This window comes from Oncorhynchus keta, chromosome 6 (assembly GCF_023373465.1).
Source record: "Oncorhynchus keta strain PuntledgeMale-10-30-2019 chromosome 6, Oket_V2, whole genome shotgun sequence".
Lineage (NCBI taxonomy): Eukaryota > Metazoa > Chordata > Actinopteri > Salmoniformes > Salmonidae > Oncorhynchus > Oncorhynchus keta.
In genome coordinates, this window is record NC_068426.1 from 21651829 (window position 1) to 21666766 (window position 14938).

The 14938-nt window shown below is 43.5% G+C and overlaps 1 protein-coding gene across 1 annotated transcript; it reads right to left on the bottom strand.

Moving 5' to 3' along the window:
• Window positions 1-9997: 9997 nt before the first annotated feature.
• Window positions 9998-13825, bottom strand: LOC118384849 (alpha-1A adrenergic receptor-like). The gene is made up of 2 exons (XM_035771549.2): window positions 12765-13825; window positions 9998-11002 (listed from the first exon to the last, which is right to left on the bottom strand). The coding sequence occupies exons 1-2, from the start codon at window positions 13696-13698 to the stop codon at window positions 10470-10472; spliced, it is 1467 nt and encodes a 488-aa protein (XP_035627442.1). The 5' UTR covers window positions 13699-13825; the 3' UTR covers window positions 9998-10469.
• Between the last annotated feature and the right edge of the window lie 1113 nt (window positions 13826-14938).

A 14938-nucleotide genomic window follows, 5' to 3' on the forward strand; every position in this document is an offset into this window, starting at 1 on the left:
CGCACGCACGCACGCACGCACGCACGCACGCACGCACGCACGCACGCACGCACGCACGCACGCACACACACACACACACACACACACACACACACACACACACACACACACACACACACACACACACACACACACACACACACACACACACACACACACACACCTCACTCCCCTTCTTGTCTTCCATGTTAACCCCCATGGGAACCACACCTGTTGGCATTCTCACAAATGACTTTGTTTCAATAATATATAGAGCTTTTCTCGCAGCTCTGGTATATAAAGCTTTTTTGAGGCCTTGCTCACAATTCATTCTGTGGCAGCACAATGACCAAACAATATACTGTATGTGAGGCTCTTGATCATGACACTGGTGAGGAGGAGAGAGGCCAGGAAACTGACAGTGAAGGTGCACTAGAGTAGGAAGTGACAGAAGTTGAAGACAACTTCAACCAAGAGACAACCAATGTCTTCCAGTTGAAGACAACTGATCCAGACCAAGAGACAACCGATGTGGAACAATCCAGTGATGAGGATTAGGGCCCTGCCGAGGTTGTTGTTACATTCCGGGTCAAAGAATGGGAATATGTCCTGGTCTTCATCCCCACCTGAGAGGAGAGGTCGGCTGTCGGCTGAAAATGTTATCAGGATGACCCCAGGGCCAACGAGATATGCCATATCCCGGGTTGATGACATAACATCCTGCTTCAAACTGTTCCTGACAGAGTCAATCGAAACTATAGTGATGAACATGACCAGCTTGGAGGGGAGACGCGTTTACAAAGACAACTGGAAGGGGGTAGGCTGGACAGACGTCCAAGCAGATGTGGGTCTCTTGTTTTTGGCCCGTGTGTACAGATCCAGAAACAAATCTACCACCAGTTTATGGGATGCAGAGTCTGGTCGGGCAATTTTTTGTGCCACTATGTCACTCCAGACATTTCACATGTTGTCACGGGTGATTCGCTTCGACAACCGTGATACAAGACCAGGCCGTCGTCAACAAGACAAGCTGGCAGCGATCAGAGAGGTTTTGTACAAGTGGTTGGAGCGCCTTTTGATAAAGTTGACAAGAAGATCTAACACAACATTAGGTGATAATATATGTATTATTATGGATTTATAATCAGCTATAATGGGGCGGTCATTTTGGACCGGGAACACAGAATGAATTCAAATGAAATGAACATAGCAGGAGGGTTAACTAGGCAAATCAGTTAAGAACAAATTCTTCTTTACAATGACGGCCTAGCAAAAGCCAAAAGGCCTCCTGCGGGGACCGGGACCTGGGTTAATTTTTTTTGACAATAAATACAATATCAATAGAAGATAAAAACACACATCACAACAAGAGAGACAACACAACACCACATAAAGAGAAACCAACGACAACAACAAAGCAAGGCAGCAACACATAACAACACAGCATAGCAACACATGGTAGCAATACAACATGGTAGCAGCACAAACATGGTACTAACATTACTGGGCACAGACAACAGCACAAAGGGAAAGAAGGTAGAGACAACAATACATCACACAAAGCAGACACACAACTGTCAGTAAGAGTGTGCATGGTTGAGTCTTTGAATCAGGAGATTGAGATAAAACTGTCCAGTTTGAGTGTTTGTTGCAGCTCGTTCCAGTCTATACCTGCTGCGAACTGAAAAGAGGAGTGACCCACAAGGATGTGTGTGCTTTGGGGACGTTTAACAGAATGTGACTGGCAAAACCGGTGTTGTATGTGAAGGACGAGGGCTGCAGCATACTGGACCCTATTGTTGAACATACTGTTGAACATAATAAACGTCTCTCTATCCACCGGATATGTACCAATACCACTAAAAGTGGCAGTAATAAAGCCTCTCTTGAAAAACCAAACCTTGACCCGGAAAATAAAAAAAAAACTATTAGCCTATATTGAATCTCCCATTCCTCTCAAAAATGTTAGAAAAAGCTGTTGCGTAGCAACTCATTGCCTTCCTGAAGAGAAACAACGTGTATGAAACGCTTCAGTCTGGCTTTAGACCCAATAATAGCACTGAGACTGCACTTGTGAAGATGGTAAATTAGCTTTCAATGGCATCAGACCAAGGCTCTGCATCTGTCCTTGTGATCCTAGACCTTAGTGCTGCTTTTGATATCATTTTGGAGAGATTAGAAACCCAAATTGGTCTACACGGACAAGTTCTGGCCTGGTTTAGATCTTATCTGTCGGAAAGATATCAGTTTGTCTCTGTAGATGGTTTGTCATCCGACAAATCAACTGCAAATTTCAGTGTTGCTCAAGGCTCCGTTTTCACTATTTATTTGACCTCTTGGTGATGTCATTCGGAAACATAATGTTAACTTTCACAGCTATGCGGATGACACACAGCTGTACATTTCGATGAAACAGGGTGTTTTGAATCCCCAAAATTGCCCTCCCTGGAAGCCTGTGTTTCAGACATAAGGAAGTGGATGGCGGCAAAGATTCTACTTTTAAACTCGGACAAAACAGAGATGCTAGTTCTAGGTCCCAAGAAACAGAGAGATCTTCTGTTGAATCTGACAATTAATTATGATGGTTGTATAGTCGTCTCAAGTAAAATTGTGAAGGACCTCAGCGTGACTCTGGACACTGATCTCTCTTTTGACGAACATATCTAGACTGTTTCAAGGACAGATTTTTTCCATCTACGTAACACTGCAAAAATCTGAAAATTCCGGTCCAAAAATTAATTATTTGACCCTCCATATCCACAGTGAAGCATGGTGGTGGCAGCATCATGCTGAGGGGATGTTTTCATCGACAGGGACTGGGACACTGGTCAGAATTGAAGGAATGATGGATGGTGCTAAATACAGGGAAATTCTTGAGGGAAACCTGTTTCAGTCTTCTTGAGATTTGAGACTGGGATGGAGGTTCACCTTCCAGCAGGACAATGACCCTAAGCATACTGTTAAAGCAACACTTGAGTGATTTAAGGGGAAACATTTAAATGTCTAGGAATGGCCTAGTCAAAGCCCTCAATCCAATTGAGAATCTGTGGAATTTTTTGAAGATTGCTGTACACCAGCGTAACACATCCAACTTGAAGGAGCTGGAGCAGTTACACCTGGAAGAGAATTGAGAATTGCAGCTGTAATTGCTGCAAAAGGTGGCTCAACAAAGTGTTGACCTCACTCAAGTGTTCTGTTTTTATGTCTTATTTCTTGTTTGTTTCACCCCCAAAATAATTTTGTATCTTCAAAGTGGTAGGCATGTTGTGTAAATCAAATGATTCAAACCCCCCAAAAATCCATGTTAATTCCAGGTTGTAAGGCAACAAAATAGGAAAAATGCCAAGGGGGGTGAATACTTTTGCAAACCACTGTAAATGGATGAGAGAACTTCCTACTGCCTGAGCAATGTTGTTGATGTAAATTGAGAAGAGCATCGGGCCTAGGATTGAGCCTTGGGGTACTCCCTTGGTGACAGGCAGTGACTGAGACAGCAGATTTTCTGACTTTATACGCTGCACTCTTTGAGATAGGTAGTTAGCAAGGATTATTTGTGAGGTTAACATTGAGGAGAGTAGCCCAATTGGAGTCCCATTGCTTTAGGACTTGGTCAGGTGGTTTAAGCATGTCCCAGTTTAGGTCAACTAGCAGGACAAATTCAGACTTAGTGTAAGGTGCCAGGAGAGAGCTCAGGGCAGGTAGGGTACAGGCCGGTGCTGATGGAGGACGATAGCACCCAGCAACAATCAACAAACAGCTTTTTGAAAGTTTAATGCTTAAAACCAGCAAATCAAATTGTTTGAGGACAGACTTGGTGGAGACATCCGAACACTGAAGAGGATCCTTGGTAAAGATTGCCACTCCCCCACGTTTGGAAGATCTGTCTTGCCGAAAAAGGTTATAACCAAAAAGGTTAACGTCAGTATTCAAAACACTCTTCCTTAACCACGTCTCAGTAATGACCAACACATCTGGATTGGAGCTGTGAACCCACACTTTCAATTGATCCATTTGAAGTAATAAGCTTCTAGTGTTAACATGCAAAAAGCCCAGGGATTTACAAGAGGAGAAATTAGTGAAGCAGATTTCAGAGCAAGTCAGAATTGGGACTAGCAACAGTAGATGGGCCAGGTTGTACATGTACAACCTGGCCCATCTATGGGACTCCCGATCATGGCCAGTTGTGACACAGCCTGGGAACGAACCAGGGTCTGTAGTGACGCTTTAGACCGCTGAGCCACTCGAGAAGCCACAATTCATGGAAGTATATATGAAGACTGTAATAAGGGTTTATAAATATGTAAAAAGACAAATAATAAGTGTTTCTTGGGGACGATCTGTTGTTCCGTGTAGTGAATCTGTTATTCCATGTGTTTGTATGGGCTAAAACTATTCTATATACAGTAGCTTAGTTCCTCAGCTTACACATCTCAGAGGAGCTGAAATGGTCAAACCACACAGACACCGGGGTGAAGAAGACACGGAAGTGAAATTTGGCCATCTCCACAAAGCCCTCATTGTTCTACAGGAGAACTATCAAGGGCATATTGAAGGGCTGCATCACAGCCTGATACGGCAATTCCACTGCCGCTGACCGCAAAGATCTACAAAGGGTGGTACTCTCAGCCGAACGCATCAATGGGTGCACACTGCCTTTCCTCCAGGACACCTACAGGAAGGCCAAGAAGATCATCAGGGCCCTCAGCCTCCCGAGCCACGGCCTGCTCTCCCTGCTTCCATCACTCGGCAGTGATTGGAGCATCATGGCAAAAACTGACAGACTGGCCAAAAGCTTTTACCCCCAGACAATCAGGCTGCTCAATAGCCACCACTTGTCAGCTACCTGCTTCCCCTGTCCCCCAGACTTCGGCTTTGGGATGTCTCCTGGTCTGACAAACACTGCTGTAGCTCTGTCACCTTCCACCGCAGATGTGGAAGGCCAACACCTGGCGGAATGCGGTGGATTGAGACGCAGCCTATTAAAAAAAGATATATCTCTAGTTTAACAGACAGATATGTATTTTTATTACGTTGATCAGATGTTCCGCGGGGGCATGGGCATCAACTCTAGGGGGTTAAGTTTTACAGCACCAAATTTATGCGACTGTTCTCAGAAATCAGAATCTATCTGACTCACTCTTCATTTGGAAATGTTAAGTTATGTATCACTAGATTTGATTTATTACAAGATTAAGGGTATACTGTGCAACTTTCATAAGGTCTGGATGCCTTCTATGGAACACTGTACGACAAAAGGAGTCTGTATTGAAAACATGCCCATGTCAGGGGAGATACCTATTTAGGCAATCCCTATCTGCTGGGCCGCTCAGTCATGGCACTGGGGGTCTGCCGTACTGCTGATTGTCACTCTGGCCTTGGCTTAACACACCTGAAACCAGTAATGAATGTTTCACTAAGATCCTAAAGCTGAGTGGGGTGTGTTGGGTTGTGGCGCTGCAGGGCCATGGACCCCTAGGGGCAGGACGGGGCGATCCAGCCATATTGTGTGCAAGTAAAAAGAGCTCGACAGTACTATTATGCCTGTGATATGAATTATATGGAGGGTATACTGTTTCTGTGTGTTAATGTGTAGGTGTGTTGATATGTGTGTTTTTACGAAACTTTAGTTTTACTTGAGACATAAAAAAAATATGTATGGGAAGTAGGTTGTGTTGGGGAGAAAGTTGAGTTATTGACTAGACTGGTGGGGATTGGGCGTGCAGGCAGCTCGGTCTGGCTGGCGGTCTGGCTGGCAGTCTGGCTGGCGGTCTGGCGGAAATTTGCTATAGAGGATGTCTTAGTAAAGACTTTGTACTTCATTTGTAGGAGTTGTTCATTTGTTAGGCTATTGGTTAAAGGTACAACACAATACTGATTACTGAATTATCATTCAATCATTATCAGTCTTAGCAATCCTTTAAACATATTTAATAATGATCTCTTACCTATCTTGATGACTGTGGGCATTTTTGCTTATTTTTAGTTGTTTTAAATATTTGACGGCTATTAGATGATGTATAAATGCAGGAAAAGAGTTTTAGATGCCCCCCCCCAAAAAATATGAATATCCCCAGACACCCACCACATTATATCACCCCCCACTTCTAAAACCAAAGTTACGCCCCTGGCTAGAACTTCACTAGCTAGCGAGCGGGAGTTTTCAGCATTGAGTGTGTCAACCGGCATGCATCCCTGCATGCATCCCTGCATTTCGTTTCATATGGATTGATTTGAGACTGCTTGGGTTAGCCAGCAAGCAGACACTAGCTAGCAAATTTTATATCACCACAAAACACCTTAGTTAGATGTAGAATTAGGTAGTGAAGACCTGCTACTTAAACAAAATTGCAATATTTGCTACAGGTTTAAAGGTTTTGGAAAGATGAACTTTGACTCTTTTGAGGATGAAAGTGGATTCAGAGGATGATGTCACCTTGGTAACATTTTCAAATGTTAGGACAGCAGTAGCCAAACTTCTTTTGAGTGTTTGAGAGTTTTCAGACAGATCAGTGCAGACGGACGTCATGAGACAATGAACTAATGCTAGGGTCATTGAAATCAAGACATCTCCCAAGTTGTTTATTATTGGACCAAATGGATGAATGGGGGGGAAAAGTGTTGGCACCTACCTGTATTTTGATGTCTAACAGAAGTGGCTATGTCAATGTTTCTTTGAAGTCTTAACATATTTAATATATTGCGGGCTGCCTAATAGCTGAAAATGCCGTGCATACCTGGTTATAATTCAACTGAACAAAAATATAAACTCAACACATAAAGTGTTGGTCCCATATTTCCTGAGCTAAAATAAACGATCCCAGAAATGTTCCATATGCACAAAAAGCTTTTTTCGCTCAAAATGTTGTTCACAAATTTGTTTACATACCTGTTAGTGAGCATTTCTTTTTTGCCAAGATAATCCATCCACCTGACAGGTGTGGCATATCAAGAAGCTGATTAAACAGAATGATCATTACACAGATGTACCTTGAGCTGGGGACAAAAAAAAGGCCACTCTAAAATGTGCAGTTTTGTCACACAACACAATGCCACAGATGTCTCAAGTTTTGAAGGAGCGTGTAATTGGCATGCTGACTGCAGGAATGTCCGCCAGGGCTGTGAATGTTCATTTATCTACCATAAGCCACCTCCAATGTCGTTTTAGAGAATTTGGCAGCACGTCCAGCCAGTCTCACAACCGCAGACCACTTGTATGGGGTCGTATGGGCGAGCGATTTGCTGATGCCAGCGTTGTGAACATGGTGGCGGTGGGGTTATGGTATGGGCATGCATAAGCTATGGACCACGAACACAATTACATTTTATTGATGGAAATTTGAATGCACAAAAATACAGTGACAAGATCCCGAGGCCCATTGTGAGACCCATTTATTTTTAAGGTATCTGTAACCAAGAGATGCATATTTTTTATTCCCAGTCATGTGAAATCCTTAGATTAGGGGATAATTTCAATTGACTCATTTCATATGAACTGTAACTCTGTAAAATCGTAGAAATTGTTTGCATGTTGTGTTCATACTTTTGTTCAGTATATTAATCACACATGCAAAACAACAGGTGACATGTTTCATTTTCATAGAGAATTGGTGCAGATACAGTGAAATATTCAACTGTGATTGGAGAGAGGCGTGATAATATATTTAGCATGAAAATATTTTCTGTATTTTACTTCATTTCCATTGCATTTCATGGGGATGAGATTTCAATAGGTCACACAGATGCTTATACAGTGCCTTGCAAAAGTATTCATCCCCCTTTGCATTTTTCCTATTTTGTTGCATTACAAGCTGTAATTTAAATGGATTTTCATTTGGATTTCATGTAATGGACATACACAAAATAGTTCAAATTGCTGAAGTGAAATGAAACATTTTTTTTCAAGAAATTGTACGGAAAAGTGCTGCCTGGATATGTATTCACCCCATTTGCAATGAAGCCCCTAAATAAGATCTGGTGCAACCAACTACCTTCAGAAGTCACATAATTAGTCAAATAAAGTCCACCTGTGTGAAATCTAAGTGTGATCTGTCACATGATCTCAGTATATATACACCTGTTCTGAAAGGCCCCAGAGTCTGCAACACCACTAAACAAGAGGCACCACCAAGCAAGCGGCACCATGAAGACCAAGGGGCTCTCCAAACAGGTTCAGGGACAAAGTTATGGATAAGTACTGATCAGGGTTGGTTAAAAAAAAATCTAAACTTTGAACATCCCATGGAGCACCATTAAATCCATTCTAAAAAAATTGAAAGAATATTGCATCAGAACAAACCTGCCAAGAGAGGTTCGCCAACCAAAACTCACGGACCAGGCATGGAGGGCATTAATCAGAGAGTCAACAAAGCGACCAAAGATAACCCCGATGCAGCTGCAAAGCTCCAGAGTGGACATTGGAGTATCTGTCCATAGGACCACTTTAAGCTGTACACTGCACAGAGCTGGACCTTATGGAAGAGTGGTCATAAAAAAAGCCATTGCTTAAAGAAATAAAGAAGCAAACACATTTGGTGTTCGCTAAAAAGGCATGTGGGAGACAAACATATGGAAGAAGGTACTCTGGTCAGAGCTTTTTGGCCATCAAGGAAAACGCTATGTCTGGCGCAAACCCAACACCTCTCATCACCCCGAGAACACCTTCTCCACAGTGAAGCATGGTGGTGGCAGCATCATGCTGAGGGGATGTTTTTCATCGGCAGGGACTGGGAAACTGGTCAGAATTGAAGGAATGATGGATGGCGCTGAATACAGGGAAATTCTTGAGGGAAACCTGTTTCAGTCTTCCAGATATTTGAGGCTGGGATGGAGGTTAACCTTGCAGCAGGACAATGACCCTAAGCATACTGCTAAAGCAACACTCGAGTGGTTTAAGGGGAAACATTTAAATGTCTTGGAATGGCCTAGTCAAAGCCCAGACCTCAATCCAATTGAGAATTTGTGTTATGACATTAAATATTGCTGTACACCAGTGGAACCCATCCAACTTGAAGGAGCTGGAGCAGTTTTGCCTTGAAGAATGGTCAAAAGTCCCAGGGGCTAGATGTGCCAAGCTTATAGAGACATACCCCAAGAGACTTGCAGCTGTAATTGCTGCAAAAGGTGGCTCTTCAAGTATTGACTTTGGGGGGGGGGTGAATAGTTATGCACGCTCAAGTTCTCCGTTTTTTTGTCTTATTTCTTGTTTGTTTCACAAGAAAAAATATTTTGCATCTTCAAAGCGCTAGGCATGTTGTGTAAATCAAATGATACAAACCCCCCCAAAAATCCATTTTAATTCCAGGTTGTAAGGCAACAAAATAGGAAAAATGCCAAGGGGGGTGAATACTTTCGCAAGCCACTGTACATGCCAGCAGCACTGCACTTTACAAGAACTGAGCACATTTTAAATTGTTCGGTACAAAGCACCGTGAAAACTGCACGTCAGATGTTAAGCATGTCATAAATATTGACATTAGACAATGTTGAACATATTTACATTTTCCTGAAGGACTCCTCTTCAACAGTGGTGTAAAGTACTTAAGTATAAATACTTTAAAGTACTACTTAAGTCGTTTTTGGGGGGTTTCTGTACTTTACTTGACTGTTTATATTTTTGACAACTTTTACTTCACCACATTCCTTAAGAAAATATTGTACTTTTTACTCCATACATTTTCCTTGACACCCGAAAGTACTTTCATTGTGAATGCTGAGCAGGACAGGAAAATGGCCTCATTCACACACATATCAACAGAACATCCCTGGTCATCCCTACTGCCCTGATCTGGCGGACTCACTAAACACACATGCTTTGTTTGAAAATGATGTCTGAGTGTTGGAGTGTGCCCCTGGCTAACTATAAATGAATAAATAATAAGAAAATGGTTCCGTCTGGTTGGCTTAATATAAGGAATTTGAAATTATTTATATTTTTACTTTTGATACTTAAGTATATTTTAACAATTACATTTACTCTTGATCCTTAAGTATATTTTAAACCAAATACTTTTAGACTTTTACTCAAGTAGAATTTTACTCAGGTGACTGTTACCTTAATAGAAAATGACTCAAGTAAAGTTATCTTTACTTTTATTCAAGTATGACAATTGGGTCATTTTTCCACCACTGCTCTTCAGTGATCAGAAAGCACATGTTTTCATTCAATCTCTGTACTAACTCAGTACTCTGTATTCAATTTCTGTTCTGACACCGACACTGTGTATCCTCATTTGGATTCCTATCTATACACTGCATCACAGCACATACAGTACAGTACATCTCTACCTCCAGGTGTGTTACTGTCTCCTTGAGAGCAGTGTTCTATCTCCCAATCCCTGCAACCTGAAGACACATCAGACATCAGTCTAATGTTAATAGCTAGACTGACTCCAGCAAGTCTATAGATATGACTTAACTTCACGCCAATTACAATCACATATTTTCCTAGAATTTTAGTTTTTTTACTATCCAGCAACCTTTAGTGCTCCCAGTCACACTGCCTCCCCTTTCACTCCCATGGTGAGGCGATGGACTTTGGCTTGACATGTAGCAAGGGCTGAAGGGCTTTGGCAAGGAGCACCCAATGGTGGCGGTCTTTCCCCCGCTGCAAAGCACCACGCCTTCAGCAGGCTTTTACTCTGGACCCGAGCAATGTGGGTGTGGCCTGGCACCCCCACTGAGGAAGAGGAGCCAGAGAAGGTCCTACAGCAGCCCAAGGAGGGAGAGGCTGGGGAGGGGCCTTGGCGGAGCTTGGTGGAGAAGCTGGAGGAGGAAGGGGGAGGCTTGGATCTGATAAGAGACGATGGACCAGGACTGGTACCATAGGAAGAAGCAAACCCCAAAGATTTGGAGCTCCTGCCCCCCTGTCTGAGACAGCGTCCATGCAGAACGTTGAGGAATGCCCTCTTGAACTCCTGGCTGAAGCAGGGATAGATAATGGGGTTGATACAGCTGTTGAGGTAGCCCAGCCAGAAGGTGATCTTAAAGACGGTGTCAGGTGGCCTGTACGATGGGAATATGGAGCCTGTGGAGAGAACAGACAGAAAGCACACACACAGATCTGTCACTTAAACACATACAGAAGTTCACGATGTCTATATGAATCATTGATCATTGGCATGTTCTATCGGCTATTCTCTGTATGTATTAACACCAACAATAAGATGAGCAGAGATAGCTCACACATTAACGCACACCATTTCACTATAGTTCCAATTGCAGACATACTGACGTTCACTGTGTACTTAACACTTTGTAAGTTATCTTTCTAGGTTAGACTTTGGTAAAGCCAACATACCTGGATTTGTCTCTAAATGTCTGAAACATTCAACTCTTTCATTCCTGTCTGAGAAGCTCAGGGGCATCAGCTCAGAGTCGGCATGAAATATTGTGCTGTTCATAGTGAAATGCTAAACTCCAGTAATGCTTTGCTGCCTTGGAAAGAGGAAGGGTAATTGTGGGCGCCTGCTTACTGAGCACAAAATCATGCCCTTTATGTTTGTTGTCCATAATGGTTTAGGAATCAAATAATGAATAGTGTTTTTGTTCATTTCATTTCTTCCCTGAAGTATAACCCAACGCTGGCATTTCATTTGCTCTGCTTCTCCATGGCAGTAATTTCATTCCTGATGTACTTTAAAAGAAAACAGACATGTATAGCGAGCATTCGACAGGGGTAACCAAGGTCGTAGACTCCATTGTTATGTATACAATAAAACACAAATAAATCAATACACTATTCTAATATTGGACTGGTGTATAAATGCATTCTAAAGTAGGATAAGAAATGCACAGTATGGATGCATTCAGATACACCTCCCCGGACCAAAGGAGGAGGATTCAGAAGAATGAGTGTTTTAGGCCCTCAGCAGGCCTTCTACTAATCTGCTAACCTACAGTAGGTGAGTTCAACACCAATCTCCATTTCATCTTGAATAACAGGTCTCTCTAATCGCTAATCAAGAATATTAGGGATTGTACTGTATACTGCATCTCATTAATCACATTATGTGGGGTTATTAACGACGTGGATGACAGCTTTGAGGCGATGTTGGTTTTGACTGTAGGCGACATGTATCGTCATATGGTCATATATAGCCCCTCTTAATCTTCCTATCATTCATATTTTTTGCCATCGGTCAAGATATTATAGAATGCAACATTTGTGCCCTGTCATATCTTTCAAATTACTGAACTATTGTTATAAGTGACTCATCCCATGGCCATGCTAACAAGAGCGATTTTGTCGCTGAATTTGTATAATAGAGGGTTGCTTTTGCTTACGACTCTTTAACACTGTTTTTGGTGCGCTGTGGCAGAACTAAACCAACGGAAAAGCAGAAAATAGGCCCTGTGGCTTATTCCCTGTCTTCCAGTCTCTATCAATACATTCATTTCCATTCAATTTTGTCACAGCGCTTTTCCATTGGGAGGGGGAGATTTACATTTGAAAGTTCAATTGAGTTGAGTGGAGGGGTTTATTTATTTATTTTTTTGGAAGGGAAGCTTTCCCTGACTAGAAAACGACACAGTGTGGGGCAATCACTCTCTATCCAGTAATGTGGGTTTATATGCTGCTATGGGAAATCAGAAGGATTATTTTTGTGAGAAAAATGCTAATTCATTCAGTGATGCTGTTCGCTCTGATATTGTTATTTGACGGTTGATTAGACAGACATCTAGTCATATTAACAACTTTTTTTCATTTCCAAACCATTCCAAACGAAAGGCATGCAGCAGCACATACATATCATAGAGAGCAAGGAAAGGCATTGTGGGATACCCACCGATGGGCATAACCAGGAAGAAGGGCAGCCAGCAGAGAACGAAGCAGCCAACCACAATGCCCAGTGTCTTGGCTGCCTTCTTCTCCCGGGAAAACTTCAGCAGGCGCATAAGGGCGAAGGTGGTGCGTCTCCGCCGAATGGTGCCCTTTTCTCCCTCCTCCTCCTGGCCCTCTGTCACAGCAGGGGCATTTCCACGATGGATCCTCAGTGTCACTCCCTCTTCCTTCGTGACCATCCCCCCCTCACTCTTCCTGCCCTCCCTCAGGTCCCGGGACTTCTGCTTGGCCACCACATACACCCTGCAGTACATGGCCAGAATGACAGCCAGTGGCACATAGAACGACCCCAGGGCAGAGAAAATAGCATAACCCGGTTCCTCTGTGATCCGGCACTCAGTCTCGTCCTCTGGGTCGGGCTCCTTCCAGCCGAAGAGCGGACCCACGGATATGGCTGCTGAGAGGCCCCAGAGAGCTGTCACTGCGACCAGGCCGCGCCGCCCAGTGGCCATGGCCGGGTAGCGCAGCGGGTAGCTGACAGCAAAGTAGCGGTCCACAGAGATGACACACAGACTGAGGATAGAGGCAGTGCAGCAGAGAACATCCAAGGCAGCCCAAGCACTGCAGAATGGCCGGCCAAACACCCAGCGCCCCAGGACCTCCGAAGTGGCAGAGAAGGGCAGCACGGTGGAGCTCAGGAGCAGGTCGGCTGCTGCCAGGTTGGCGATGAAGTAGTGTGTGACAGAGCGCAGGTGGCGGTGGCACACCACAGACAGAATGACCAGGATGTTACCTAGAACCCCGAAGATGACAAACACTCCCAGCACCAGACCCAGGGTCACAGCCTTAGTGTTATCCATATCAGCATAGGAAGAGGAGCTGCAGTTGGGACAGTTCTCTGACACGGGGAAAGTTGTGTTCTCACCCGAGGGAAACATTTTGGCTTTGTTTATGGTTAATTCATTAGTTGAATGTTTTTTGGGATTGACTGCAAATGTTCTGTTAAATCAGAAGCCAGCTTTGCAAACTTCAGCTCAGGAGTTGGGAGTCCACTATTTGTATCTCCCCTTTGTGTGACTCAAGACTGCAAAAGTTGCTACCTCATCAATCACAGATCTTTGATGCCAGGAGGCAGGAGCCCTTGCCAATGCGTGCACAAATCACATGTCCTTGGCAGAGACATAAAAAAATACTGACAGGTCAGGATAGTAAATCTTCAGCACTGCCACTGATTGTTGTGCCATTTGTCTGTGGAGTTTGGCTGCAGGGCTTTCTGGGTGATAACAAGATCCAATATGTTTATGCTGTCTCTTCCTCCATGGGACTGAGATGGTAGAAACTTGCTGGAGAGATGATTTTATTAAGCAAAAGTCCCACTAAAAACACAGGAAAAAGAGAGCAGTTAATAAAAAAAAGACATCCTCCCAGGCTCCATCCGTTTTTCACGGAATGGCAGAAACTAAGGTGGGATTCAATCAGAATCGGCATCAGACTGCATTCACGGTAAACACTGCAAATGTCAGCTCAATCGGAAATTACATTTAAATGTCAAGCGCAGTATATTGCAGAACTTCCTTGGTCTGGACTGAATCGAGGCCTCAATGTACCCACGGGACACAAACTGGTTGAGTCCAAGTTGTTTCAATGTCATTTTTCACCGCATTGTGATGTGGAATCTACGTGGAAAATACGTCACAATACGTTGACAAATTACATTGGAACAAGGTTCCATGATTCAACCAGTTCATGCCCAGTGAATAGTCAACCAGTTCATGCCCAGTGAATAGTCAACCAGTTCATGCCCAGTGAATAGTCAACCAGTTCATGCCCAGTGAATAGTCAACCAGTTCATGCCCAGTGAATAGTCAACCAGTTCATGCCCAGTGAATAGTCAACCAGTTCATGCCCAGTGAATAGTCAACCAGTTCATGCCCAGTGAATAGTCAACCAGTTCATGCCCAGTGAATAGTCAACCAGTTCATGCCCAGTGAATAGTCAACCAGTTCATGCCCAGTGAATAGTCAACCAGTTCATGCCCAGTGAATAGTCAACCAGTTCACGCCCAGTGAATAGTCAACCAGTTCATGCCCAGTGAATAGTCAACCAGTTCATGCCCAGTGAATAGTCAACCAGTTCATGCCCAGTGAATAGTCAACCAGTTCATGCCCAGTGAATAGA